General features: G+C 47.5%; 2 protein-coding genes and 2 non-coding genes across 5 annotated transcripts in view; 2 read left to right on the plus strand and 2 right to left on the minus strand.

Annotated features, from left to right (window-relative positions):
- Nucleotides 1–3,249, plus strand: part of LOC135822555 (phospholipid-transporting ATPase ABCA3-like) — a 44,953-nt gene extending 41,704 nt beyond the window's left edge. The window contains exons 45-48 of the mRNA XM_065335356.1: nt 57–149; nt 858–1,155; nt 2,061–2,186; nt 2,673–3,249. Of these exons, the coding sequence (XP_065191428.1) occupies nt 57–149; nt 858–1,155; nt 2,061–2,186; nt 2,673–2,771 (616 nt within the window). The 3' untranslated portion in view covers nt 2,772–3,249. The remainder of the gene's footprint in view (nt 1–56; nt 150–857; nt 1,156–2,060; nt 2,187–2,672) is intronic.
- The window catches only part of LOC135822556 (heparan-alpha-glucosaminide N-acetyltransferase-like), a 36,655-nt gene continuing 12,063 nt past the window's right edge, over nt 2,487–27,078 (minus strand). Inside the window, exons 15-24 of one of the 2 annotated variants that reach the window (XM_065335357.1) lie at nt 19,705–19,735; nt 19,122–19,261; nt 13,141–13,247; nt 12,697–12,815; nt 11,052–11,178; nt 6,064–6,147; nt 5,489–5,563; nt 4,860–4,930; nt 4,292–4,404; nt 2,487–3,127 (exon numbers count right to left, since the gene is read on the minus strand). In XM_065335357.1, coding sequence (XP_065191429.1) covers nt 2,952–3,127; nt 4,292–4,404; nt 4,860–4,930; nt 5,489–5,563; nt 6,064–6,147; nt 11,052–11,178; nt 12,697–12,815; nt 13,141–13,247; nt 19,122–19,261; nt 19,705–19,735 — 1,043 coding nt within the window. In that variant the 3' untranslated portion in view covers nt 2,487–2,951. Of the gene's footprint in view, nt 3,128–4,291; nt 4,405–4,859; nt 4,931–5,488; nt 5,564–6,063; nt 6,148–11,051; nt 11,179–11,343; nt 11,471–12,696; nt 12,816–13,140; nt 13,248–19,121; nt 19,262–19,704; nt 19,736–27,078 lie in introns of both variants that reach the window. The other variant, XM_065335358.1, reaches the window with a different exon arrangement.
- Nucleotides 18,729–18,801, minus strand: Trnaf-gaa (transfer RNA phenylalanine (anticodon GAA)). Its single transcript has one exon. It is a non-coding gene; the product is annotated as a tRNA-Phe (tRNA).
- On the plus strand, nt 20,544–20,616 carry Trnaf-gaa (transfer RNA phenylalanine (anticodon GAA)). The gene has a single exon. It is a non-coding gene; the product is annotated as a tRNA-Phe (tRNA).

Below are 27,078 nucleotides of genomic sequence, written 5' to 3' on the forward strand. Positions count from 1 at the left end.
GCTGACCGGTATGCTCTTGTTTTGCTTTCCTGTCTTTGTCCTGCCCTGCTGCGTAGCATGGAGGAGTGTGAAGCGCTGTGTACACGTCTAGCCATCATGGTGAATGGACGCTTCAAGTGTCTCGGCAGCATTCAGCACCTCAAGACCAAGTAAGTACTTGAAGTACTGACTGTCTGCCAGTACAGAACTAAGGCGAGTTAGCAATAGGATACAGTTTGCATATCACTTAACAGTCTCGACTTTGCTTCCACCAAGCCTTGTTGCTGGCCGCCTGTCTGAAAATGGTGTGCATATGAATTCTCCCTGTCGCACCACGCATGCCCGAAGACATACCACATTGTCCCACGCTGTTGCGTGCACTCAGTGGCACACAGTCTGATCTGTGATTGGGCTGTTTAGACCTGAGCACCTGGCTGCAATACGTTTAGAGGGGATTCTCACAAGCCACTGTGAATGTGTTGTTGGAACAGTAGGCCCATTGTGCAATGCCGTAGCCTGTACCACCCAACGCCTTGCACAGCCACCTGCCCTGGCCATGCTTGTGGAGAGTGTTGAATATAGTGCACTGTGGATGCATGGTGTTTAGTATAGTGCACTCTGGATCTGGTCTGGGCATGGCTGTGTAGGGTGGTGAATATTGCACTGTGGATCCCAGCGTACTCGCATACACTGCTCATACAGTCCATACTAAAGAGTTTGGCTATACGCGATGGATATATATGTGTCTACCATGGCTTCCAGTTCACCATTGTTACCATGGCTTCCAGTTCACCATTGTAACCATGGCCATTACTGTTTATTGTGTTTAATATGCATGCATCTGTACTGGTTCTATCCGTGCGTATATAAACCCACAGGTTTGGTTCGGGATACTCGATGAGTCTCAAAGTCGGCCACAAGCTAAAGAAGGCTACTACGCCTGCGGTCGCTGCTGACGCTACCAATGCTGAGACGGAGCTATCTGTCTACACCGGTGCAGAGGACGAAGCGGACAAGCCTGCCGTTGTTGCTGCTGCTGACGTCGATGATGACGATGATGATGACGATGACACTGGCTTAGCAATGGATGAACAGACTGGAGCACCATCTACGGATGCTGCAGAGAAGTTCATCAAAGAGACATTCCCCGGAGCGGACCTGCTTGAAGCTCGCCAGGTAACAACAACACCATACTTCTTTTGTATCCAGCTTTGGAGATTCCATCTTTGTGGGCCAAGTTGAAGTTCCAGGCCCGGCATGAATGTGCAACACTGTTACCAGGGCATGATCAATTAAAAAGTCGGCGTGGAGAACCTAATATCGATGAAAGTAAAGTGAGCGCCCTCAAACTCTCAGTGTGATGACGATTTCTGATATCACATGAAAACGACGTTCAAATATTGTTCCATTGTGCTCATGGTATAACTTAGGGACCATCGCAAAAGTTCGCAGAAGCCCCCGAAACGAAGACCGTTAGTTTCGGGCCTGACCCCCCTCCCTCCCCCTCAAACGAAACGACAGTCACAATATGGGCTTCATTATTTCACTTGGATGCTCACACATAATAATTATTATAATATACTACACAAGCATTGTTGTATCAGTGTGTAACAATGTACAGCACTTTATAAATGCAACGATGATATCACCTTGCAGTGGGTGATCTAAGAACGAGAACAGCTAGAGCTATGCAGTTGTATCCTTTGAGCATGCTAATCTATCAGCTCCTACATGTCGTCAATACTTTTTTGAATTGAAGCCCGGTTTGCGATTTTCGACACCGACTCCCTCCCCCCCCCCCCCCCAAACGTATGCTCTTCGTTTCAGGGGCTTCTGCGAACTTTTGCGATGGTCCCTAATATAATAAGTGCGCTCACTTTACTTTCATCGATACTATGATCTTTGTGGTCATCAGTAAAAACTGCTGGAAAAAATTCTGCTAAATCCTTGGATTCTATTCCTACTTAGTTATCCATGCACGTTATCCCTATCTTATAAGGCAGTCCTCAAGGTACTCTAAGAATGGTTCTGTTTGCTAGTGTCTAATGCACTATATCTGTACTTTCTACATCTGTGATCAGGGTCAGCTTCACTACAATATCAACATACCCGACCTGACTTGGTCAACGATATTCCGTGAGATTGAAGGCCAGCGTAAGAAGCTCAGCATTGTCGACTACAGCGTCACGCAGGCAACCCTTGAGGAGGTACGTGTGCTGCCCGTGTGTTGGTGTATGTGTGTGTGAGCGTGTGCATTCGTGCGCGAGTGTGCACACATACGGGGTATGTGGAGGACATGTGCAAGCACTGTGCCATCATTACTTCAGGTCTGGAGGTAGTGTTGCCGTGTTGCCGTGTCTTATACAGTGTGTGATTGCAAGCACGTTAGAATCCTTGGCTTCTACTCAAAAAATGAATGGCCCGCATTTCTTCAGTGAAGAAATCCCCCTCCCCATCAGGATTCTTACCGGTAAACAGGAGGTTGATACATAGCACACAGCAGTAGGTTGTTTTCGTTATGCTGTCGATAGATTAGCATGTACAAAATATGTACAAAAGAGAGTAATTATAAGAATCTAACCTAATCAGTCCTTTCCTTTCTGTAATGGGTAATCAAAGAGTTGGTAAAATGTACTACTAACTATCTTGGCAGACCTTGGCAGATAATATTCGTCTGTCCTGTCATCTTCTAGGTATTTGTGAACTTCGCAAGCGCACAATTTGGCAGCGATGATGACAACGACAAGAAGAGCAAGAAGAAGAAAAAGAAGAAGAAGAATGACCAGAAGTGAAACCGGACGCCCACCTAACTGACCGCTACAAAAGTATAATATATTTCATAATATATTTATAGAATGAGCATGCAAAGTTTTTCGTGATGTCACAATACGACACAATACGACTATGTTTTATGCAAATCTCAAAATTCCTTTTCACAAACTTCCTGAGGTAAGTTACAACGCATGCATAATTCAAATCTTCAAGAAAAACTTGATATGATGTAGGTAGAAGGCAACGACAAGCCAGACGCTCACACCAACTAAGCTGCTGGCTAGAATACCGCTATGCCCGCTAGACACTTGAAAGCTGAACGGAAAGAACTTCTGCAGTAGCTCGCTGCCGACGTAAACGAATATCGAGTTCATTCCTGGAGTAAAACAGTCAAATGAAGACACACAATATAATAATATACTATCTATAGCTGTATATAGAAGATCACTTTTAGCACCATTATGGTTAGTGAAAAATAATACCCTTCTTCACAATTTACTGTGGGTTCTCCTGTGTGCAATGGGGAACAGCAGCAGAAATTTTTTCCGCATTGTGTATTTGATGTGGAGGATTCTTCTCCGGTAGTGTTCTGCTCCTTCCTCAAGCAAAGTTCAGCAATCAGGAAGCGGAAACACTGCTGAACGCTGATTGGCTAAGGGTGGTGGACCAATCATTTCAGGGTGTGAAGTTCAGAGCCAGGGTAGCCTATAAAAGTAATCATTATACCTGTGTCAGCCCCCCAGCCCTCGGACATGATACAGCGTTCTTTTTGTCTACTTTGTAGAACGGATGTTGGAAAAGAAAGAGAGTAGATGGGTCGTTCATAAACGCTGCTGATCTACTCATTTCGGTAGAACATTGATGTAAAGTCCGTGTCGCAATATTTACAGTGCCATGAACAATTTTTCGTGGAAACCAGCTCTGATGGTCACTATGTGTACAGAAATTAGAGAGGTTCCGGGGTACGATTTTCCGTGCCAAAATCCGTATGGGCTCTACGGATTTTTTCGAGGCGTGCTCCATACGATTTTTCGGCACGGAGAATCCGTGTGGACTGGCTTTCATACGAACCATGTTTCGTATGGAGATTTTGCGTCATCGGGTGCAGAAAGATTTTTTGCGTACAAATTAGGTACGAGAAACATCGATTTTCCGCTGGAAGTTTTGATTTCGGTACAAATTTTCAAAATAAAAAAGCATAGCGCGGGAATGTGACATGTTTGCGACCGTAACCTAGGCAATGATGGCAAACACATAAGTTCCGTACTCCGGAACATTTCACTGCTGGAAAACGACGTATAAAAAATCCGTAGCGCCTCTACGGATTTTGGCACGAAAAATCGTACTCCGGAACCTCTCTATTATTACCTCTACCAACTTCTACCGACTTCTACAAGCCTCCAACCTGGTAGTGGTAGCACCAGTTGAGGAAAGTAGAATGGACCGCTTGGGGTAGACAAACAACAACACATCTACTGAAACATGCAGATCAAAACGCATGTTCTGCACATCAGACTAGCTACAGTGGGCGCTGCAGTACCTGGATAGTAGAAGGGAGCACCACTCCAGATTTCCAGAACGTCCACAAGGATATAGCAGACAGACAGGAGCATGAAGGCACCGGCACCCAGCACTAGGATGAAGGATAGCGACCTACATTGTCAGAAAGAGAGACCGAGACAGAGACAGCTTCTTGTACATGTACAGGCGAAACGAATTGACAGCGTGTTACAAGGCGGAAGACATGCTGTCATGAATTCATTGCACATTGTACTTACCTGTTGCTGGCTTATGCTATGAATAAATAATGCTTTACATGTGCCACAGCATGCACCTTCACATGAATACAATCCATATGAAATGCATATCAAATTACGTCAGATCTGGATAAGAAGAACTTCGGATAAGGCCAAAAGAACTTGTTCAGTCCCTTGAAGTTCGGCCTAACGAGGTTTGACTGTAACTGTAACACAGGAGCAGATTCCAGCTGAGCGTGTTTCCGGGTGTGATTAAATGGGCATGTGGCCCTGCCAAAGGTCATTGGTGCGTGCAGAACTACTTAGACAGCTCTGAGCAAACCTGTGCATTGCACTGTCAAGAGTTCTTACCACAGGTTTTTGTTGATGGGAATCAAGCCGGTGTTCTGGGATGCCTGACACAGACCAGTGCCGATTGCGCCCTATACAGTACACATACACACACACATGCATACACACACACACGCACACACACACACACACACACACACACACACACACACACACATACACACGCACACACACACACATACACACACATACACACACATACACATACACACACACTCACACACACACATACACACACACATACACACACACACACACACACATACACATACCCCCCCCCCCCCCCCCCCCCCCCCCCCACACACACACACACACACATACACACACATACACATTTTCAATAGCATCCGCCATTTGTTTGCATGATGCTCTGAACTAGTCAGAATTCGGAAGAGAGTTCCACTGGACGAGACATTGCCTAAGCAGCAACCAATTGAAGGGTCGTCCCACCAAAGCATGCTGCCGTGCCGATGACAGTCAAGTATGTCACACACACACACAGCACAACGGTTGTTATTCTTCTCAACAGGCATGCCCTCACGTGATGCATAACTAGTATGCATGCATCATTAGTATTCATTACAATACATGTGTCCTGACTCCTGAGGGTGCGTGGTGCATAAACTGACCAGAACACAACCCCAGACAATCCAGCGCGTGATGCGGGGAACTCCCTGCTCATACACAACCAGTATGCGGCCAGCCTGAGCATGAAGAAACAGCAGATACAAACGCACAGACAACCAGCAGAGCGGTGTTGGGCAATTAACATTTAACACTCTATCCGTGCACTACCTGTTGCCCCAATCACCACTGATTGTGTTTTGTATAAAACTTTCCTTGTCACGAAAGCCGGGTTGTGCAATGACAATCACAAAATCGCATCAAAAGTAATTCAAAACCCTATCAAACAATCAAAAGTCCATTCAAAACCCTATCAAATACAAGGGCTTGTTACTGTTGTTAGGTCTTCCAATACTGCTTAGACAGCACACTCTCTTCTCACATAGCTTCGGCAATAAAGACCCATTGCACAATGCCATTGTAGTGTTTCGTTGAACTTCACAAGCCAGACTGCACAGACGCCCCCCCCCCCCCCCCCCACACACACACAAGCAGACGGACATGCACATAGGCACACAGGTATGCATGTGCACTTGAATACACACTACACACAGTGCACGCGCAACCAATGAATGCATACCTGACAACCCAGGAAGCACAGAAAGATGGAAGTCAGACTACCAAGAGCTCCTTCGGGATCATATGGCTCACAGTGATACGTATCCTGAAATGACAATTGACAAAAAATACAGCAGATATGTACACACAGAGAAAGACAGACAGACAGACAGACAGACAGACAGACAGACAGACAGACAGACAGAACACACACACACACACACACACACACACACACACACACACACACACACACACACACACATGCGTGTGCATGGGTAGTGTAGTTGGTTATTTTGTGCACATCACCTCACACGGTCTCATCATCACGAAATAAACAGTAAGCCTGCACACCCCGCATGTTGTGTGTGATGGAGGTCGGGGTGCACGGACAAATAAATCTAGACAAAGAACACCAAGTCTCGCCAGTACACGTAAAGTGGAGAGCAGTGGAACGGAGCAACTACGACGTGTGAGCCACATCCCCATGACGCTATGGAAAGGTGAGTGAGCCTGTTCTCAGTGCGGTGAAATTTCACAAGAGCAAAGCTGGATCGATCACCCATTCTGCTAACAAGTCTGCACAGCTATACAGTGTACTGTAATCCAAAAGAAGCTGTGTATCCACTGCACTGCTACGGCAGTTGTTGTAGTTGTTGTATGTGGTACCATGGCAAGCTGTGTATCCACTGCACTGCTACGGCAGTTGTTGTTGTTGTTGTATGTGGTACCATGGCAAGCTGTGTATCCACTGCACTGCTACGGCAGTTGTTCTTGTTGTTGTATGTGGTACCATGGCAAGCTGTGTATCCACTGCACTGCTACGGCAGTTGTTCTTGTTGTTGTATGTGGTACCATGGCAAGCTGTGTATCCACTGCACTGCTACGGCAGTTGTTCTTGTTGTTGTATGTGGTACCATGGCAAGCTGTGTATCCACTGCACTGCTACGGCAGTTGTTCTTGTTGTTGTATGTGGTACCATGGCAAGCTGTGTATCCACTGCACTGCTACGGCAGTTGTTCTTGTTGTTGTATGTGGTACCATGGCAAGCTGTGTATCCACTGCACTGCTACGGCAGTTGTTCTTGTTGTTGTATGTGGTACCATGGCAAGCTGTGTATCCACTGCACTGCTACGGCAGTTGTTGTTGTTGTTGTATGTGGTACCATGGCAAGCTGTGTATCCACTGCACTGCTACGGCAGTTGTTGTTGTTGTTGTATGTGGTACCATGGCAAGCTGTGTATCCACTGCACTGCTACGGCAGTTGTTGTTGTTGTTGTATGTGGTACCATGGCAAGCTGTGTATCCACTGCACTGCTACGGCAGTTCTTGTTGTTGTTGTATGTGGTACCATGGCAAGCTGTGTATCCACTGCACTGCTACGGCAGTTGTTCTTGTTGTTGTATGTGGTACCATGGCAAGCTGTGTATCCACTGCACTGCTACGGCAGTTGTTGTAGTTGTATGTGGTACCATGGCAAGCTGTGTATCCACTGCACTGCTACGGCAGTTGTTGTTGTTGTTGTATGTGGTACCATGGCAAGCTGTGTATCCACTGCACTGCTACGGCAGTTGTTCTTGTTGTTGTATGTGGTACCATGGCAAGCTGTGTATCCACTGCACTGCTACGGCAGTTGTTCTTGTTGTTGTATGTGGTACCATGGCAAGCTGTGTATCCACTGCACTGCTACGGCAGTTGTTGTTGTTGTTGTATGTGGTACCATGGCAAGCTGTGTATCCACTGCACTGCTACGGCAGTTGTTCTTGTTGTTGTATGTGGTACCATGGCAAGCTGTGTATCCACTGCACTGCTACGGCAGTTGTTCTTGTTGTTGTATGTGGTACCATGGCAAGCTGTGTATCCACTGCACTGCTACGGCAGTTGTTCTTGTTGTTGTATGTGGTACCATGGCAAGCTGTGTATCCACTGCACTGCTACGGCAGTTGTTGTTGTTGTTGTATGTGGTACCATGGCAAGCTGTGTATCCACTGCACTGCTACGGCAGTTGTTGTTCTTGTTGTATGTGGTACCATGGCAAGCTGTGTATCCACTGCACTGCTACGGCAGTTGTTGTTGTTGTTGTATGTGGTACCATGGCAAGCTGTGTATCCACTGCACTGCTACGGCAGTTCTTGTTGTTGTTGTATGTGGTACCATGGCAAGCTGTGTATCCACTGCACTGCTACGGCAGTTGTTCTTGTTGTTGTATGTGGTACCATGGCAAGCTGTGTATCCACTGCACTGCTACGGCAGTTGTTCTTGTTGTATGTGGTACCATGGCAAGCTGTGTATCCACTGCACTGCTACGGCAGTTGTTCTTGTTGTTGTATGTGGTACCATGGCAAGCTGTGTATCCACTGCACTGCTACGGCAGTTGTTCTTGTTGTTGTATGTGGTACCATGGCAAGCTGTGTATCCACTGCACTGCTACGGCAGTTGTTCTTGTTGTTGTATGTGGTACCATGGCAAGCTGTGTATCCACTGCACTGCTACGGCAGTTGTTCTTGTTGTATGTGGTACCATGGCAAGCTGTGTATCCACTGCACTGCTACGGCAGTTGTTCTTGTTGTTGTATGTGGTACCATGGCAAGCTGTGTATCCACTGCACTGCTACGGCAGTTGTTCTTGTTGTTGTATGTGGTACCATGGCAAGCTGTGTATCCACTGCACTGCTACGGCAGTTGTTCTTGTTGTTGTATGTGGTACCATGGCAAGCTGTGTATCCACTGCACTGCTACGGCAGTTGTTGTTGTTGTATGTGGTACCATGGCAAGCTGTGTATCCACTGCACTGCTACGGCAGTTGTTGTTGTTGTATGTGGTACCATGGCAAGCTGTGTATCCACTGCACTGCTACGGCAGTTGTTGTTGTTGTATGTGGTACCATGGCAAGCTGTGTATCCACTGCACTGCTACGGCAGTTGTTGTTGTTGTTGTATGTGGTACCATGGCAAGCTGTGTATCCACTGCACTGCTACGGCAGTTGTTGTTGTTGTATGTGGTACCATGGCAAGCTGTGTATCCACTGCACTGCTACGGCAGTTGTTGTTGTTGTTGTATGTGGTACCATGGCAAGCTGTGTATCCACTGCACTGCTACGGCAGTTGTTGTTGTTGTTGTATGTGGTACCATGGCAAGCTGTGTATCCACTGCACTGCTACGGCAGTTGTTGTTGTTGTTGTATGTGGTACCATGGCAAGCTGTGTATCCACTGCACTGCTACGGCAGTTGTTGTTGTTGTATGTGGTACCATGGCAAGCTGTGTATCCACTGCACTGCTACGGCAGTTGTTGTTGTTGTTGTTGTATGTGGTACCATGGCAAGCTGTGTATCCACTGCACTGCTACGGCAGTTGTTGTTGTTGTTGTATGTGGTACCTTGGCAAGCTGTGTATCCACTGCACTGCTACGGCAGTTGTTGTTGTTGTTGTATGTGGTACCATGGCAAGCTGTGTATCCACTGCACTGCTACGGCAGTTGTTGTTGTATGTGGTACCATGGCAAGCTGTGTATCCACTGCACTGCTACGGCAGTTGTTGTTGTTGTTGTATGTGGTACCATGGCAAGCTGTGTATCCACTGCACTGCTACGGCAGTTGTTGTTGTTGTTGTATGTGGTACCTGGCAAGCTGTGTATCCACTGCACTGCTACGGCAGTTGTTGTTGTTGTTGTTGTATGTGGTACCATGGCAAGCTGTGTATCCACTGCACTGCTACGGCAGTTGTTGTTGTTGTTGTATGTGGTACCTTGGCAAGCTGTGTATCCACTGCACTGCTACGGCAGTTGTTGTTGTTGTTGTATGTGGTACCATGGCAAGCTGTGTATCCACTGCACTGCTACGGCAGTTGTTGTTGTATGTGGTACCATGGCAAGCTGTGTATCCACTGCACTGCTACGGCAGTTGTTGTTGTTGTTGTATGTGGTACCATGGCAAGCTGTGTATCCACTGCACTGCTACGGCAGTTGTTGTTGTTGTTGTATGTGGTACCTGGCAAGCTGTGTATCCACTGCACTGCTACGGCAGTTGTTGTTGTTGTTGTATGTGGTACCATGGCAAGCTGTGTATCCACTGCACTGCTACGGCAGTTGTTGTTGTTGTTGTATGTGGTACCATGGCAAGCTGTGTATCCACTGCACTGCTACGGCAGTTGTTGTTGTTGTTGTATGTGGTACCTTGGCAAGCTGTGTATCCACTGCACTGCTACGGCAGTTGTTCTTGTTGTTGTATGTGGTACCATGGCAAGCTGTGTATCCACTGCACTGCTACGGCAGTTGTTGTTGTTGTATGTGGTACCATGGCAAGCTGTGTATCCACTGCACTGCTACGGCAGTTGTTGTTGTTGTTGTATGTGGTACCATGGCAAGCTGTGTATCCACTGCACTGCTACGGCAGTTGTTGTTGTTGTTGTATGTGGTACCATGGCAAGCTGTGTATCCACTGCACTGCTACGGCAGTTGTTGTAGTTGTTGTATGTGGTACCATGGCAAGCTGTGTATCCACTGCACTGCTACGGCAGTTGTTGTTGTTGTTGTTGTTGTATGTGGTACCATGGCAAGCTGTGTATCCACTGCACTGCTACGGCAGTTGTTGTTGTTGTATGTGGTACCATGGCAAGCTGTGCCCGCAAGCAATCTAATTATCTTGGGAGTGCATTGCACATTTGCACAGCACAGTGATGGGGTGGTGCACGGCAGAAAAGCTGACTAAACTGTTTGACGGTGTAGGTCAGTCTCACAGGTGAACAAGTGACTTGCAATAGTGACCACATCCTTCGGGCCTGGCATTGTATATCGCCACTACGATGACATCATTGGTGATCTCATTCCCCTTGCCTACTTCTCCACTACGTTACGATCACACTGTGGAGTGTGGAAATCCCCATTGAGTCACGATGACATAACAGTAATTACATGACATCATTGGCAACAGAAACATCATCACTTGCACTAGCATGCAGTGCACACACTACAACAGCTGTATGGCACTGCGACCAGTGACAGCAGCGGCTCACCAGACACGTCGGGCCACCATAGGTGTGATCGGGGCCGAACAGCAGCTTATCGAGATAACCCGCTGCACCGGCAGTGCATTTCGGATACGCATTGTCATCAGCAATGCCACCCGGACCAAGATATCCACTGCAGTGTGACAGGGATGATGAGGATGATGATGATGATGGTGGTGGTGGTGGTGGTGGTGGTGGTGGTGGTGGTGGTGGTGGTGGTGAGCAAGAACAGACAAAACGACACAATAATACACACACGGCCAAGGGTCAACGATGCAGGCTACAACAGTGAACTCACGGTGCAGGTCGGATGTCGGTACATGTGCGGCACGCTGAACAGCCACCGGTCTATATAGCCGGCAGCACCGCCGGTGCACAATGCATGCTTGCCGTGATCACCAGTGCCACCTGGCCCCAGATACCCACTGTACAACCGTCAGAGTCACAGTGCAGAGCACCAACAGCATAGGCAGCAGCAGCAACAGCACATGCAGCAGCAGCAGCAGCAGCAACAGTGGAGGTAACAGTGGGAGCAGTGGAGGTAGTAGAGGCAGCAGCAGCAGCAGCAGCAGCAACAGCAGAGGAAGGAGCAACAGTGGAGGTGGTAGCAGCAAGCAAGAGCCGTAGCAAAAGCGAGCAATGCATAGAAGACAGGCATGGACACGGACTGACACGCACACACGCATGTTCAAGAACGAAGGTAAACATAGTCAAACACACACACACACACACACACACACACACACAGACACACACACACGCAGACACACACACACATGCAGACACACACACACACACACACAGACACACATGCATGGATCATCCGCAAGCCCATCCACATGCACCACACACATGGGCAAAACCACATACACCACATACACCACATACACCACATACATCACATACGCCAAGAGGTTAGACAATTAGTAAGGTCAAGAATGCACTAAGCTTTTCAAACGGATTAACATGTGAATTTCAAAGCATACATCAGACAGCCACAACAATCAAAGATAGAACTACAGAGAAATAACATCCTCTCCATATGCTATTACATGTAGTATAAAGCAACTTAGGTGAGCATAAGACCACGACAGGGAAAACAATAAATTCACCCTCTCCACGAAGGACTTCAAGTCACCAACCACATTTCAATCCTTCTTCTCAGTAGAATGAACTTATTGGTTTCCTTGTCGTGATCAGTTTCTTGTGTTCTCTCTCGAGCATTTCAAGTGTTAATGATTTACACGTGTCATAATCAAAGGGCTCTATTTTGGTTGATCCCTACACTGGAGCTTGCATTCCACTTTTTTTCAGCTCATTGTAATGCAGGAAAATCTGGAACCAGAGCCACAAAGGAGCAAAAACAAAGAGTAGTTCGGGTCTGTAAACAGGGCTAGGGTGTGTATCACCGTTCCTCTATGCAGCTCCACTGCAAGATTGCCGCTTTCCTGAACTCTTGACATCAATCTCCGAACCCCAAGCTCTTCTCTGGGTGGCATTACACAGAGTAGGGTATTCCCAAATTAGCTTTCATTCGCAAAGCCTAAAACGTGACAGTGGCAATGCACGTACTAATCATCTGGGGCAGATAGCGGTAGCATGTGCTCGCTGTGCGAAACACGCAAGGGAGTGTGAGGCGCGCTTGACTTACGTTGGACAACCTGGCACGTGCATGCCAAACGTGATGGCGGTGTGGATTATCACCAGACTGATCATGATGATCCACTGAGGCAGATAGGCCACTATGTCGTACACTGGCGATACCTTGCTCTGTACATGTGCAAGCGCAAGCGCGCACAAACACACGCACACACGCCACACACACATACACACACACACACACACACACACACACACACACACACACGCATGCACACATGTGCACACACACACACACACACCATGAATAGACTCGTATACACGAAGCGTGATCTCCACACCGACACAAAACACAGTGGAAAACTTGAAACGGCACCAAAAGGGATGAAAAACCAGTGCCCGTGTCAAGTCATAGAGGCGATGTTCAGATTTGACTGGAACCTAGGCTTAGCGGAATCTGACGGACCCCAGGCAAACCTATCGCATGAGCACTCACCACAATTCGGAGTGTGGGCACGAATATATCCACCAGGCCCACCACCAGATAGGAGACGCCAAATCGCTGCAGTACGCCGGGAATACGCCAGTGCTTCAGGTCGTACCCTAGCGCCGGGACAGCAGAAAATCAGACAACACGACAACAACACACATGATAGTCCAGATCAGTAGTGGCAGCAACAACAGCGAGGCAAGCAGCATTACGTGATCTGACTTCTTTGCAGCCAACATCCCACTATTATTCATGTGAGTGTCGTTGTGCAGGATCCTGTCTCAATTGGCAATGTGAGCAGAGCATAACACTATTTCTCCATGGCTGGGTATTGCCTTCATCTCTGGGGTTGCTCCCCATATCAGCATTGCTTGCATACCGTATTTTTCCGGTTGTAAGTCGACCTTTTACGACTGAAAATAGAAGGAGAAAGGGTGGGGGTCGACTTACAACCGGGATTCGACTTATAACCGGGAACTATCAGTATCTTACAAAAAATGACCTGCACTGCATGCACGAGTGCACCATGTTTACACATTTTGCCAGTTTATTGGCCTTTTTCAAGGATTGGGATGTTATATCCTCCAATAAGGAATGTTTACATGATTTGTTGATGTGTTAGTAGCAGGAGGTAGTTAGTAGTGCTTCTTTGGGGGAAAACTTTAAAACGCAGAATTGAGACCTCCAGATAGGGAGGTCGACTTATAACCGGGGTCGACTAACAACCGGTAAAATACGGTATGCGATAAGATGGAGTTGAATTTAATAAAACATTTAATATACTCTAATTTCAGAAATTTTAGGTGCTCAATATTTTCGGTATGAATGCAAAAGGCCAGGTTAGGTGAACAGAAATTTTAGGTACAGAGAATCAGTTCCCTATTGGGTTATGGATGTTGGTGTTTGTTCGGTGTATTGAAATTTTAGGTATGAAACAGATGCACCGAAAGTACCGAAAATAAAAGTACACCGAAAATTTGTGAAATTACAGTAGATAAAAGTCCCGCAAAGTTATCGTTCTCATTTTCTTATTCTGGCCTAGCAGCCAACATCGAGCTGAAACAATGAGCAAAGAAAGAGAAGTCCTTGTAGTACAGGATCCGAAGCTCAAAAATAAAATTGGGTCTGCCACTTCACTCCGAGTATTTGCCGCTTTCAGGGCTGATAGGTGATGCTTATAGAAGGTCAATTTTGTTTGTTGGCCCTTCTGAATCGGGGAAGGAGACGAGCGGCGAGAGGGTTTTCGTCGACGATTTCGCAAGCCTTCTCAAGCGTTCTCAAGGAGGTCGCAAATTTATTTTCGCCGTGCGTCCGTACGCGCATGGCTTGAGCATGCACACATTGCGCACCCACGACAAACATTTGAAAAATTTAGAAAATGACGACGCCGTAGAAAATGACGACGCTGGCCGGGGAACTTATTTGAGGAAGCACGAGGTCTTTCAATTTCATTCCCACGCGAGTAAGCATGGAGGAAGACGAGAATTGTGCCTCCTGTGCACAAAGTCCAGGTAGTGTTGGGCATTTAGTGGCTTCAGCCAGTACTCAGGTTTCGGAAATTTCGTGGAGCTCATGTTTGTGCCACTGTGTGAAGATCGAAGGAAGCGAAAAGGAAGAGAAAGTAAATTTCACGAACACCAGCTGGTCTCGAGTGGTATCTGCTGCCAAAATTCGCCAGGACGGCACATGGGCCTTTCTCTGCCAGGAGCAGTGTAGCACGGATGAGAGCACCCCGCGTGGCTGGTACCATAGGCGCTGCTATGCAGCCTACACCCACAAGAAGACTCTGAGTCGTTTTGAGGGAGAGGAGAGTGGTGGCCTTGCCAGCAATGTTGACGCAGAGGAGGTGGGTGACGCAGATGCCTGTGAGGATGAACCTCCCAAGAAGCGTGTTATGACACGAAGCAAAGTGACAACCATCGACATCACTCTGTGTATAATATGTCAACAAAAAAACAAAAAAAAGAACCGGAAAGCTGAACCGCTTACCCTCTGTTCAGAATTCCGTGCTGGCGAAAGCCTGATCCGTGCGGCAAATGCATGTGGAGATGAAGCAGGCCAGCGGATTTTACTTACCCTCCAGGAGGGCAGTCCCGATTGTGTAGCATCGGACATATGCTACCATTTCTGCTGCTACCGTAACTACACTCATTCTAGTACGGTGGCAGCACTGGAGACAAAGAAGACGACGGCAGTTGCAGACGACAATGTGTACAATAGAGCCTTTGAGTGGCTGGCTGTATGCATGGAGAAGGAGCTCTTCAGTGAGACAGAAATACGAGCGATGCGTATGGACAGCCTGACGTCCAAATACAGCGCCAGGCTGGCAGAGCTCGGAGCTGCAAGTCAATACCGACGATGGCTGCTGAAGAAGCGCCTGTTGGAGCATTTTGGAAAACGCATCAACTTCGTCCGTCCTGGTCCATTGTCACCCGAGAGCGTTGTAAGCAGCTCCTTGACAGAATCACAACTGCTACAAGTAGTTGGTGCAGCAGTAGCCAAGGCTGAGGCAGCCCAGCAGTGCGCCTACGAATATGCTGGAGATGATATGGCGGATGAAGATGCACCTCCAGCTATTGATAGCAGCTGCAAGGTACATGCCTTCCACACAGCCATGGCTCTGAACAACGCCATCCGTGATCAGCAGCCCACAATACCCACCACGCCACATGCCAGTGATGTCGTAAATGAGAATGCGCCAGTGCCAGACATCCTCTACAATGTGCTTGCCATGACCATTGTCGGCCCTGAGAAGTGTGACATTGGTGACCTGACAGACTCCCGTGTCCATGTCCCTGCCGACATCCATTGCAAGATTTTGGCAATTGCTGAGGATATTGTGTACTTCAAAAGAAGTATGCTGCAACTCGTGGATCTATTCTGACACCAAAGCACATAGCTTTGGCGCTTACTGTCCACCACCACACGAGGAGCAAGCACATGGTGGATCTTCTCAACCAGTTCGGCCATGGCATATCGTATTCAAAGCTGCGAGAAGTAGAAACCGGGTATTCTCTCGAAGTAGCAGGAAATTCCGCAGCCAGCAGTGTTGTAGTACCCCGTGGCATTTCCCAGCATGGAGGTGATGTTCATTTCTGCTGGGACAATAACGACCTCAACGAGGAAACAGAGTGGCCAAGGGACGACACACTGCACCAACGGCATTGTGCTCCAGCACCCGCTAACTACCAGGCCCACATTTGGCGGAGCGCCACCACCGCGATGCCAGAAGTGCCGAGTCCAGTGGGCCATGGCTGGCAGTCGGAGACTGACGGCACGCTTTCCATCTCCTGGATGCTGCAGCGCGTCGCTCCTGCTGACATACTAAAACTGGTGAGCTGTGGGTGCAAGACAAGGCACTGCGTAAGTCAGCACTGTTCGTGCAAGAAGGCGTCCTTGGCTTGCACGGACATCTGCTCGTGCTGCTCATGCGCCAATCCGTTTGGGGCCGTACTCGAACAGAACGACAGCTCCGGTGCCGCAGATGTGGGAACAACTGCATGTGAAGGCGACCAAAACAGTGAGAGCGAGGAAAGTACTGGTGCTGACGACTTTGAAGAGTCTGACTCCAGCTCAGATTCTAATGAGGATCCAGATCAGGAGTTGGACGACTCGCTGTAGACACTGGCAACTGCACCGTCCTCCCCTGGTCCAAGCCACCCATTGTGTTTGTGAATTATGGCTATGGCTGTCAACACACCTAACCTGTTCACACATTGTATATAAACTGCTTGTACATAGCTTGGCTTCTAAAGCGATGACGCTATCATCCTACATTTTATTCCAATGTACATATTAAACTGGGCATATTGTCCATGAATTGCACAGCACTGGACATGTCTTCCTTACTACAGTTGTAGTATTTATTCCCGTAGCTATATGCAGAAGACGTTACTTCAGTAACGCCTGGCGCTAGCCAGGGTCCACACAGCTTTAATTCGGTATTTGTGTGTTTGTGTCACGCCTGGCGCTATCCGTATCTGACGGCAAAAAAGCATAGGACGTTATAAATTTTTCAATTCTCCTATTTTTTTCAGGCATATCCTGGGATTCGAACCCGCACTATCGCCCTACATGCATTCCCCCATACACTTCGCATTCATACCCATTCTTCCAAGTTGCTTCACGTTATTATCTTGCGTTTGAAAGCCCTATTTGAATATTGCGGGCAGCTGAATGTGGCCAGCTGTGTTTGATGGTACGGTACGGTACGGGAGACGGTGTCGTATTACCCTCGATCGTACCTGTCCCGTACCTATCCCCTACCGTACCGTGCCATCAAAGACGGCTGGCCACAATGCATATTCAAATAGGGCTTTCAAATGCAAGATCACAATGTGAAACAACTTGGAAGAATTAGTATGTATGCGAAGTGTATCGGGGGATGCATGCAGGGCGCGCGATAGTGCGGGTTCGAATCCCAGGTTATGTCTTTAAAAAAAAGGATTTTTTTAAAGAATTTATAACATCCCTATGCTTTTTTTTGTCTAGGTCATCAAGGCAAAAAAAGCATAGCGTAGGGCCCTGAGCTTCCAAGCTCTCTCGTTTATTTCATTTTCGATTGAGTAGTGACTACAATGCGTTTATATCATTTCTACTCTAACTCTAATTTAATCGAGTGCTATTGAAGGTGTGTGTGCCTGAGAGAGAAGCAGGGAAAGGGTCCAAGCTTACCTTCGCAGAATGATAGGTGTCCCTCGTATCGATCGTATCAACGAAATTCCAATCAAGAAAACATTTGAGATCACTCGCGAAGCGGCGTCAAACTACACGACACGACGGGTAGTTTGTTGGCTGCCATTGCGAGTGGGTAGTGGAAGGACCAAACAATATCTAGGCTAGGCTTACAAAGTCCCTGTGCTTTACTTCTACAAGAGCGAGAGTAAACTTCTTGACCAAGAATATGATCAACAACAAAGTGAAGCCGCCGACCAGATCAGACACTCGCTTTGAGTTTTCAAATTTGACTGCATTTGGTTGTCATGTGCGTACTCTACGCAACTCAGAATCGGCCCGAGACGAAAGGTGAGCAGTTCAAGTGACTGACGAAGCTGAACTAAAATTGCCTCTCGCGGAGCTCCTTCCCCGATCTAGACGGGCCAACAACTACCATTCGACTCCACAACAGGTACTCTCTCCACCTGTACAGTTCGATTTTACTCGGATTCTAGTGGCAGACCACTTTCAGATTTAGACACTTTTTTTGTCTTGGATCCCCGACTATTGCACAAGGCAATAGAGAGGTTCTGCAAAACGAAAATGTGTACGAACTTTCGCTCTACGTCACGAAGTGAGAAACTTCGCACGAACTTTCGCAACTTTGGACGCGAAACTTGCAGGGAACGCGAAATGAACTTTCGTAGGAAGTTTCGTGAGATTGGGTCATGGCGTACGTGCACTTGGCGCGTGCAAACTACGAAAATGTGCAGAACACAAAGTTCGTGCGAAAATTCGTACACATTTTCGCAAGGCCTGTCGCGAAACTTCGGTCGAATTTTCGTTGTGCAGAACCTCTCTAATGCATACAGAGAAATGGTGGCTTCCTGTCAAGTGCTGCAGCAGTTTGTCGCAATGATCCATGAAAAAAAAAGAAATGCCGAAACCTGGGATTGAACCAGGGACCTTTAGATCTTCAGTCTAACGCTCTCCCAACTGAGCTATTTCGGCTACATAAAAGTCCTTGCACAAACACATGTCCAGTACTTGAGAACAAGCTACAGTTATGGCCAAAGAAATCCGACACGCAAGTCAAAAGTAGCGCCGCATTTCCATTTCAATTACATCATGCATGTTCCCAAAACTGATCCGAAGGCCGCAGCGGCCGCATGAGCCTTGGCGCTGCTTTCGGCACGTGGGTTGGAATTCTTTGGTCATGACTGTACCTGCACCCACAGCTTATACAGCCTAGTACTAGGTTACATCAAATATGGTCAATAGAGTTTCCACAACATCGCCAAGCACACACGCTCCTGGCCCCAAAGGCTAACCGTTATTGAGGAAGAGGCCGATGCAGAAGAGAATGACGGCACGCCGGATGACCTTCATCGCCATGGAGCACTTGCTCAAGCCCTTGCGACGCAAAGAGTTGAACGAGATCACCATTGACGTTCCCATGATCCAGATAAACCTGCATACACACACACAGAAAGAAAGCGGACGGAATTAATGGGCCGCCTGAGAGGCAGACGTGTGTGTGTGTGTATGTGGTAACGGGGGGGGGGGGGGAGGGGGAGTAGAGACGCGTATGTTTGGTGCGTGTTGCGCCCATGATACAATGCACAGTCTAAAGGAAAAGAACAGTGCGTCCATTGTAGGCCAGCTGTGCACGCCAGTCCTGCAAGCCGGTAACGGTTCAGCCAAGGGCAATGCGTACTGGACACTCACTCTTCAACATAATATCCGCAGTACATGAGGCCACTACCCCCAAGGCCGTGTTCAAACAGATCACTGTGACGACATCAATACAACAAGGGTATCACACATCATTTCTCTTTTTCCCCCCAGAAAGACGCTTGTAAGACAAGCAATTGGCTTCCTGCCGATGTGGGTGTGCAATGTGCTAACACTTACCAAGGGAAGACACAGTCAGCAACAGTCAGCCCTGAGAGAAGCACACGCACATGCGTACATGCACAGGCACACATTCACACATACAAGCACACCATCTGAGCGTGTGTCCAGCGCAGCCAGGCTGGTTGTCGACAAGCGACAATCTGCTTCGACACTAGCCCTGGATGATGCCATTGTGTTTCTGAACCGCAATCCGTGACTCCTGCAGCTGACAAAGGAGGCACGGTGTGTACCTGACCCACAGCTGCTTCTGGGTGACGGGGCTGGTGAGAACACTCCACCATTGCCAAGCTTGTGACATGCTATCCACTTTGAAGCTTGGCTGTTTATTGACTGATTTTCCCTCCCTCTCTCAGTGTTCACTTCACTTTTTGCCTCTGTTCTGTAAATACAACCAAGTATTCTCTTTCTAAATGCTGGGCTGGGAAAACCGCATACATTTTTCACCTTTTGTATGACAAGCAGCAATATCAATTTTTTACGTTTCGGCAAAATTGCCCCCATCAAGTATGCAAAAAATTGATTAAATGAGTTCGAGTTTGCAGAGTGAATGGGAAGCAGCAATATGCAACAGAAATTAGTAGTTCAAATTACCTTGGTGATGCGGTAAAGCAACAATGTGAACCGATGTAAGATGCAGCAAAGGTGAGCCACTATGACCTAACAAAAAAATTCCGGTACGACGATTCTCCCGAAGCTGCACACTCTGGTTATGTCCTATACTCTCGCCTGTAGAGATAATTCACGACATTTGGGTGAGGGCTAACTTGTGATTTCAGGGCGTCATAAAACGTTGGAAATGCTTATGCACTTGATTGCACAATAGAAAGTTGCCAGTTGCCGAAATAGCTCAGTTGGGAGAGCGTTAGACTGAAGATCTAAAGGTCCCTGGTTCAATCCCGGGTTTCGGCATTTCTTTTTCTCTTTTTTTCTGATTGTGATCGCTTCCAGAAGACGCCTCCGTGCATCACATGTTCTGGATCCAGGTCTGGAAACTAAGGCCTCATTTACACGACGATTGAAAAACGTTTTTCCATCGTTTTCGAAACGTTTTTGCTGTTTACACGAAAACGACAATCGTGTACACTGCAACACGTTTTTCGGCGCACAATGGTCACGTGCAATATGTTGGCCTGGCGCAGGCTGGCGGCGGCATTTTTGAGTACAAGGCTCGTACTAGTAAAACGTTTTTGCCGTTTACACGAGAACGAAACGGGACGAAAACGATTGAAAAACACTTTGAAGCCGTTTTTCGTTTGAAACGTTTTTGAAACGTTTTTCAGCGTTGTTGTGTAAACGCTCTTATCAAAATCTGTGCAAGCGTATTCTTTTGAAAACGTTTTTGACAAAAACGTTTTTCAATCGTTGTCGTGTAAACGAGGCCTAACTCTCCAAGCACCAAAATTGGATTCCGCGGATTCTGACTACCAAATCTCTGTACCACAGTATAAGTCGTATTTGAACTCCGCACTGCACGACTCGCGCATACTGTATACACACTGTCATAATTATAAGCAAAAAAAGCTCCATTCAAGTTTATGCAGCGATTGGCAAAGAACTGAGCGTAGTGACCTAACTAACAAGGGGAGCGAAGGAAAATACTAGGGCTGAAAGGAATATTCGAATTATTCGAATATTCGAAATATGCAGACCGGAATAAGAATATTCTTCGTTAAAAGTAGAATAAGAATACAGGTCAGACCTCGCTATAACGTAATCTCTGGGGGATGGGAGAAATTATGTTATAGCGAGGTTTATGTTATAGTGAGTTGGGCACACCAATATGCAAAATGTATGTCAAAATGACGCTCTTCACTTACTGATAACAACTGCACTGCTTTACATACAGGTATGATGATGACTAGCAAAAATGTGTACAGGCTTGTCAGCAAAGGGGTGACAAGAGTCATGCAGTGCGTGTACGTGTACATGTGACAAGATTAGAGCCTATAAAAAGTAATGGGAGTAGTAAAATACCGGTATTTTACTACTCCCTGCTTCCGAGGTGGACGGCTCAGTCTCGAATTCGTCGCGAGAAGGCATGCATGCAGTGTAGATAGTCATTTTTATACGAGTTTTTACGTTACGCTGAGGTCTCTGTGCGCCCGGGACCCACCAAACAGTGTGTTATAGCGAACATTACGCTATAGCGGATTATGTCATAGCGAGGAAATTTTGTACAGAAGTGATGCGGTTTCGGCAGGGACATTCACATTTGTACGTTGTAGTGAGGTTTATGTTATAACGGGGGTCGTTATAGCGAGGTCTGACCTGTATTCGTAAATGTACACAAATTCGCCTTTTGGGTAGAAAACCAGGCATATTGGTGCAAAATACGAGTAGGGTTGCCACCTTCACAATGACTTGTGTTACCATCAGCAAGCTAAATGATAACATTGTCCTTTTCACACATATCTCTTGTAATTGGGGTACACACCAGTCAATGGTCTATGGTTACCATGGATACAACTAGGTATCCATGGATATTGTACGGTTTAAAATATTCGGAATATTCTTCGTTTCACACGTATTCGGAAAAAGAATATTCGTTCGCTTCATTGAGCATTCAGTTTGCAGAGTTGCACACTCTTGGGGGGGGGGGGGGGGTTATTAAACTCTTGGTAATAGCATGTGAAATGTCCTGGGAAGACTACAGCAGTCTTCCCAGGACATTTCACATGCTAGTACCAAGAGAATAATAACCCCCCACATGGGCGTAGGAACCGGTCCGGCAGGCCCGGCGGTCGCCGGACCAATAATTTTCGATTTTTTTTTTTTTTTACATTTCAACCTTGTTGATTGCTTGTCGACTCTTGTACAGGTACAGTCAAATCTGTCGTAAGCGACCGCCCCTTGGTGCAAGAAAAAGCGGTCGCTTACGGCAGATGTATGGTAAATCCGGCATACCAGGTATATGCTTCCATGTACTCAAATCGACGAGAATAATGTGATTTTTAATATCATTTTATTGGATATTCAACGACGACCATACCCGTATTACGCGTATGCGACACGGCAGTAGATCGACACTGCCTGGACTTGAGAGCTACAGCACAGCCTCAGTACAGGCCAGGCGCCAGTCGATCGCACTTGCAAGACAGCGCATTTTCACACTTTGCAGTTGACAGCGCACTGGCAAGTACAGTTTCGCACCTTACTGAACCTGGGTCGCGGTCGCTTACAGCAGATTTGAATGCAGCCACCGTGCATGAAATCGCGGTCACTGGTCGCGCACTGCAGATGGTCGCTCTGGACAGATCAGTTTGTATGTGAAACCGTCGGTGCACGGAAAATCGGTCGCTAATTTCCCATTTCGCTAGCAATGGTACATTGTGACGGGAAGTGGGAGTTGTGCTAGGAGCTGAGAGCGAGATATAACAGTGTATTGCCTATGACGTCATAAATATCCAACCGGAACTTCACAGCATGAAAAAATAAAATCACGCAACCACATCACTACAGTTGCCTTTTTTAGTGAAGCGAGACTACGGATATGTGACAGGAAAAAATGAATCATTCCCAAAATATCCACCAACCCATAATGGGAGGGCGGGTGGGACACTGTTATATCTCGCTCTCAGCTCCTAGCACAACTCCCACTTCCCGTCACAATGTACCATTGCTAGCGAAATGGGAAATTGCGCATCGGAGCTTCAAGCTTCGATATAACAGTGTATACTTCAAAGCGCACACGACACATAAACACACGTGGGATAAACATATTCATTCCCATGCATGGATAACATTCTAGTCACGGGACAGGCACCTAAGTGTCCTGATAGCAGCAGGTCAGGCTATAGCCCAAACCCCGGAGCTGAGAACGGCTGCACTGTAAGTGGCTGCTGCCGCTGATGCCAGGACCCCCCCCCCCCCCCCGGAATGACCCTAAGAGGGAGGGCTACGTGCTGTCCGCCGTACGCCACGATGCGGAGCGCGAAACCTACGCCAACACACATGCTGTACCGAGCAGAGCTCCGGTACTGGAAAAGGCGCGAAACACACCTGCTAGAGAGGCAAAGCCCAGTCTTGAGCCAATACGATGAACAGCATCCGCCAGTCCAGACCTCCTCTGGCACTAATATCCACACTGCCGCTATGCTGAGTAGCTGGTGTCCGGTCCGTGACCGTCCTGTTGCTCTGGTGGGGGAAGCATCCGGCTTCGGTTAGCATAGCCACGACCGGCTTGGCTACATTGAGTCTGGTTGTACGGGCTGGTGTAAGGCTCGTACCGGGAGCCACCGCCGTACCTGCTGACCCCAGTACCTCGGAAAAACTGGCGTTCACCCGCTGACGCCCCTCCAGAGCCAGACTTGCTGTCGCTCGACTGCGGAGGAGCTCGAGCGTCCTTGTATTGTTTCACAACCAAGCCCAGCGCCTCCTGGGACTCTGCCTTGGACTGGATACGCTCCAATAGTTCCGGGCCGAACAGGGCCGTGCCCGCTTTATCAAATGGCTCCTCCGCCATGGGTACCAGGCTCTTATCTAGATGCTCTAGGAACTCCTGGCGCCTCAGCACCGAGAGCTTACTGTTGGCATTGCCCAGCAGAGACAAGCCAGCCGGCACCATGTCCAATACAGCTTGCGGGTCTAGGCCTGCACCAGCGTCCTGCGCTGCCTTGGCCTCCATCATCAGGGCAGAGAGAGGACCCAAACAATCCAATACGCTGCTCTGTAGCGAGTACAACATGTTGTCCCGCGACCTCTTGAATGACTGCCTTACACCAGGTAAATTCAGCACCTCATGGTCTAGTTTAGGTGTGACCGCCACGTCCACCTCTGGTCGGGAAAACCGCTCTACTAGGTCCCTGCGCTCCTTGCCCTTCAAGGGCTTCCTGAAGCGAGTCTGAAGGAACTGTTTTATATCTGAGGACACCGGAGCATGCTCCGGGTCGTCCGTGCTCACGTCCACACACGAGGGTACCTGCCCACTCGTGGTGTCGTTCAAATCAGCATCACTCGAGCAGGCCTGCCCACTCGAGGAGCTAGGTGGAAGCAACAAACTTCCACCTGACAAACCAGACTTGGGCATGCCCAAGGAACTGGCGATTTCCCGGGGTTGAGTGCCTGCACTCAACCTGGAAAGTTTTGGCTCCGATCCATTGGACTGCGAGGACTGGCCCCTGGCCAGATCCCTTCTACATTCCGCTGTCGCTTCCAAAGCACGTAGACGATCATTGATCGGAGCAAGGAGATCCATAACGGCTGATGAAACAGCTTGCCGGATTGAGTTTTCATCCATCTCTAATCGCGAGAAGAAGAGCTCAGATTTTCTAAATCACTTCGTATCGAGCGGAAATAAAAAAGGCAACTGTAGTGATGTGGTTGCGTGATTTTATTTTTTCATGCTGTGAAGTTCCGGTTGGATATTTATGACGTCATAGGCAATACACTGTTATATCGAAGCTTGAAGCTCCGATGCGCAACGGTAGATGGTCGCCTACAGCAGAGGTCGCTAACGGCAGATTTGACTGTACCATGTTTTACATCGACAATGCGGTGTATCATCAGCATGCATATTCTTATTTCTCATATTATTCTGTAGCATTAAAATTAGGGGTGAAACGGTTCCATGTTTTTCATGTTCGGGTACCCGAATGCCAGCATTGTTGCCCACGGTTCGGGTATCGGTTCCATGCATTCTTTTCTCCAGACCGACAAAATGCGTTCGCGACAATTAATTTTTAGAAAAAACATTTTTACGAGCAAGAATGAGACATCGGAGAGTCCAAGTACTTAAGTGCGAAGAATATAATGACCAGAGAACTCTTTGGAAGAGTGAGGATCGTAAGGTAAGACATTTAAAATCTTTGGTAGACTTGACGTGTACATGTATTTGTACAAGACCAGGGTTTTTTCGAGTTTCGGTTCGAAATTTGACGGAACGGGTACCCGACTCTTTTCAGCTGGCGGTTCCAAAACCGGTTCCTTACCCGAACCGTTTCACCCCTAATTAAAATATGGCCTTTTAGGCCCAATTTAAAAAAAAAATCACGGGGGAGGACCCCCGGACCCCCCCCCCCCCCCCTCTCACAATTTTGCCGCACCAATATTAAACTGCTTCCTACGCCCCTGCCCCAAGAGTGTGCAACTCTGCATATGGGGCCTCCGACGGCGAAAACTAACATCACGTGTCTCAGGTACGTTTCGTACTACGTACAAACGAAGGATAGCGTGCGTACAATCCGAATATCTGCCATGATCATGCTGGGTATTTGCACACGCGCAGCGAGTTTCTGTCAGAGAGTGCTTTTATATTACTCCACTGTTCGCTAAAAACTGGCTGGAAACGTACAACTGCGACACTACACCACATGATGTGAGTTTTCACCGTCGGCGTACCCCATAGAAAAGGTATCAGGAGCTGCACACTCTTGGGGGGTTACCGTAAAGTACCGTTGATCCCCCCCCCCCACACCATGTCGCTTCCCAGCTGGGTTTTCGGCAGGGGGCGGGAATTAGATCAAGGCTGTCAAGTGCAGTACGATGTACAGTAGTGGCAAGTGAAATCCAACACTTGGCATAAGGGACTGCACCATGCAGTCTGCAGCCCCTGCAGCCCTGCATACGTACAGTACATGTGTTACATACAACTTTTTCTGTCTGATGACAAAACTCGTACCCATCACAGTCAAGGTTAAAAAGGTGATGGCAAAAATGAATGGGGATTGGATACCAATACTCCTTATGTGTACCATATTTGTGAACTGTGTGTATCTACGCTGTGACCTTTCGCTCTGTTTGGGATGCATACGGCTCTATAGTACAAATTAGGTGCAGTGCATTACATCATTACTGTCCATTTGTGGCGCTGTCCCCCATGGCAAGTGTCGGATTTCACTTGCCACAACTGTACAATAACATAGAAGTTCAGACTCGATGTGCTGGATTGTGCACATTTTCATCCTGGATTGGCAAGTATTGTGTACAGCAGTGCATGCGTCGGTTCAACATCGTATTTTCGTTGTATACGCCGAAGTCGCTTCACAGGTAGAAAATCGACAGGGGGCGGGAATTAGAGAGGGGGCGGATCAACGGTACTTTACGGTACTGTATATCACCTTATTTTCGGTGTTGTAAAATTTCGGTAAAAGCCAGCCCCTGACCTTTCGGTGTAAGGATAAATTCGGTATGCATGGCACCAAAAAAAAAAAAAAAAAAAAAAAAAACGGCTCTTGCACTACCGGTAATATCTCCGGCTAGGCTCCACATATCATTTTGTTACAGTATGTACTAGTATACCGGTATGTACATGTACGTACATGTACATGTACTATACCAGTATACAAGTTGATTTTTTTTAATTTGACAATGATTTTCATGATTTTTACATATTTTTGGTATTTCGGAAAATTTAGGTGTAATGTTAAATTAGGT

The sequence above is a fragment of the Sycon ciliatum genome, chromosome 8, assembly GCF_964019385.1.
Source record: "Sycon ciliatum chromosome 8, ocSycCili1.1, whole genome shotgun sequence".
Classification (NCBI taxonomy): domain Eukaryota; kingdom Metazoa; phylum Porifera; class Calcarea; order Leucosolenida; family Sycettidae; genus Sycon; species Sycon ciliatum.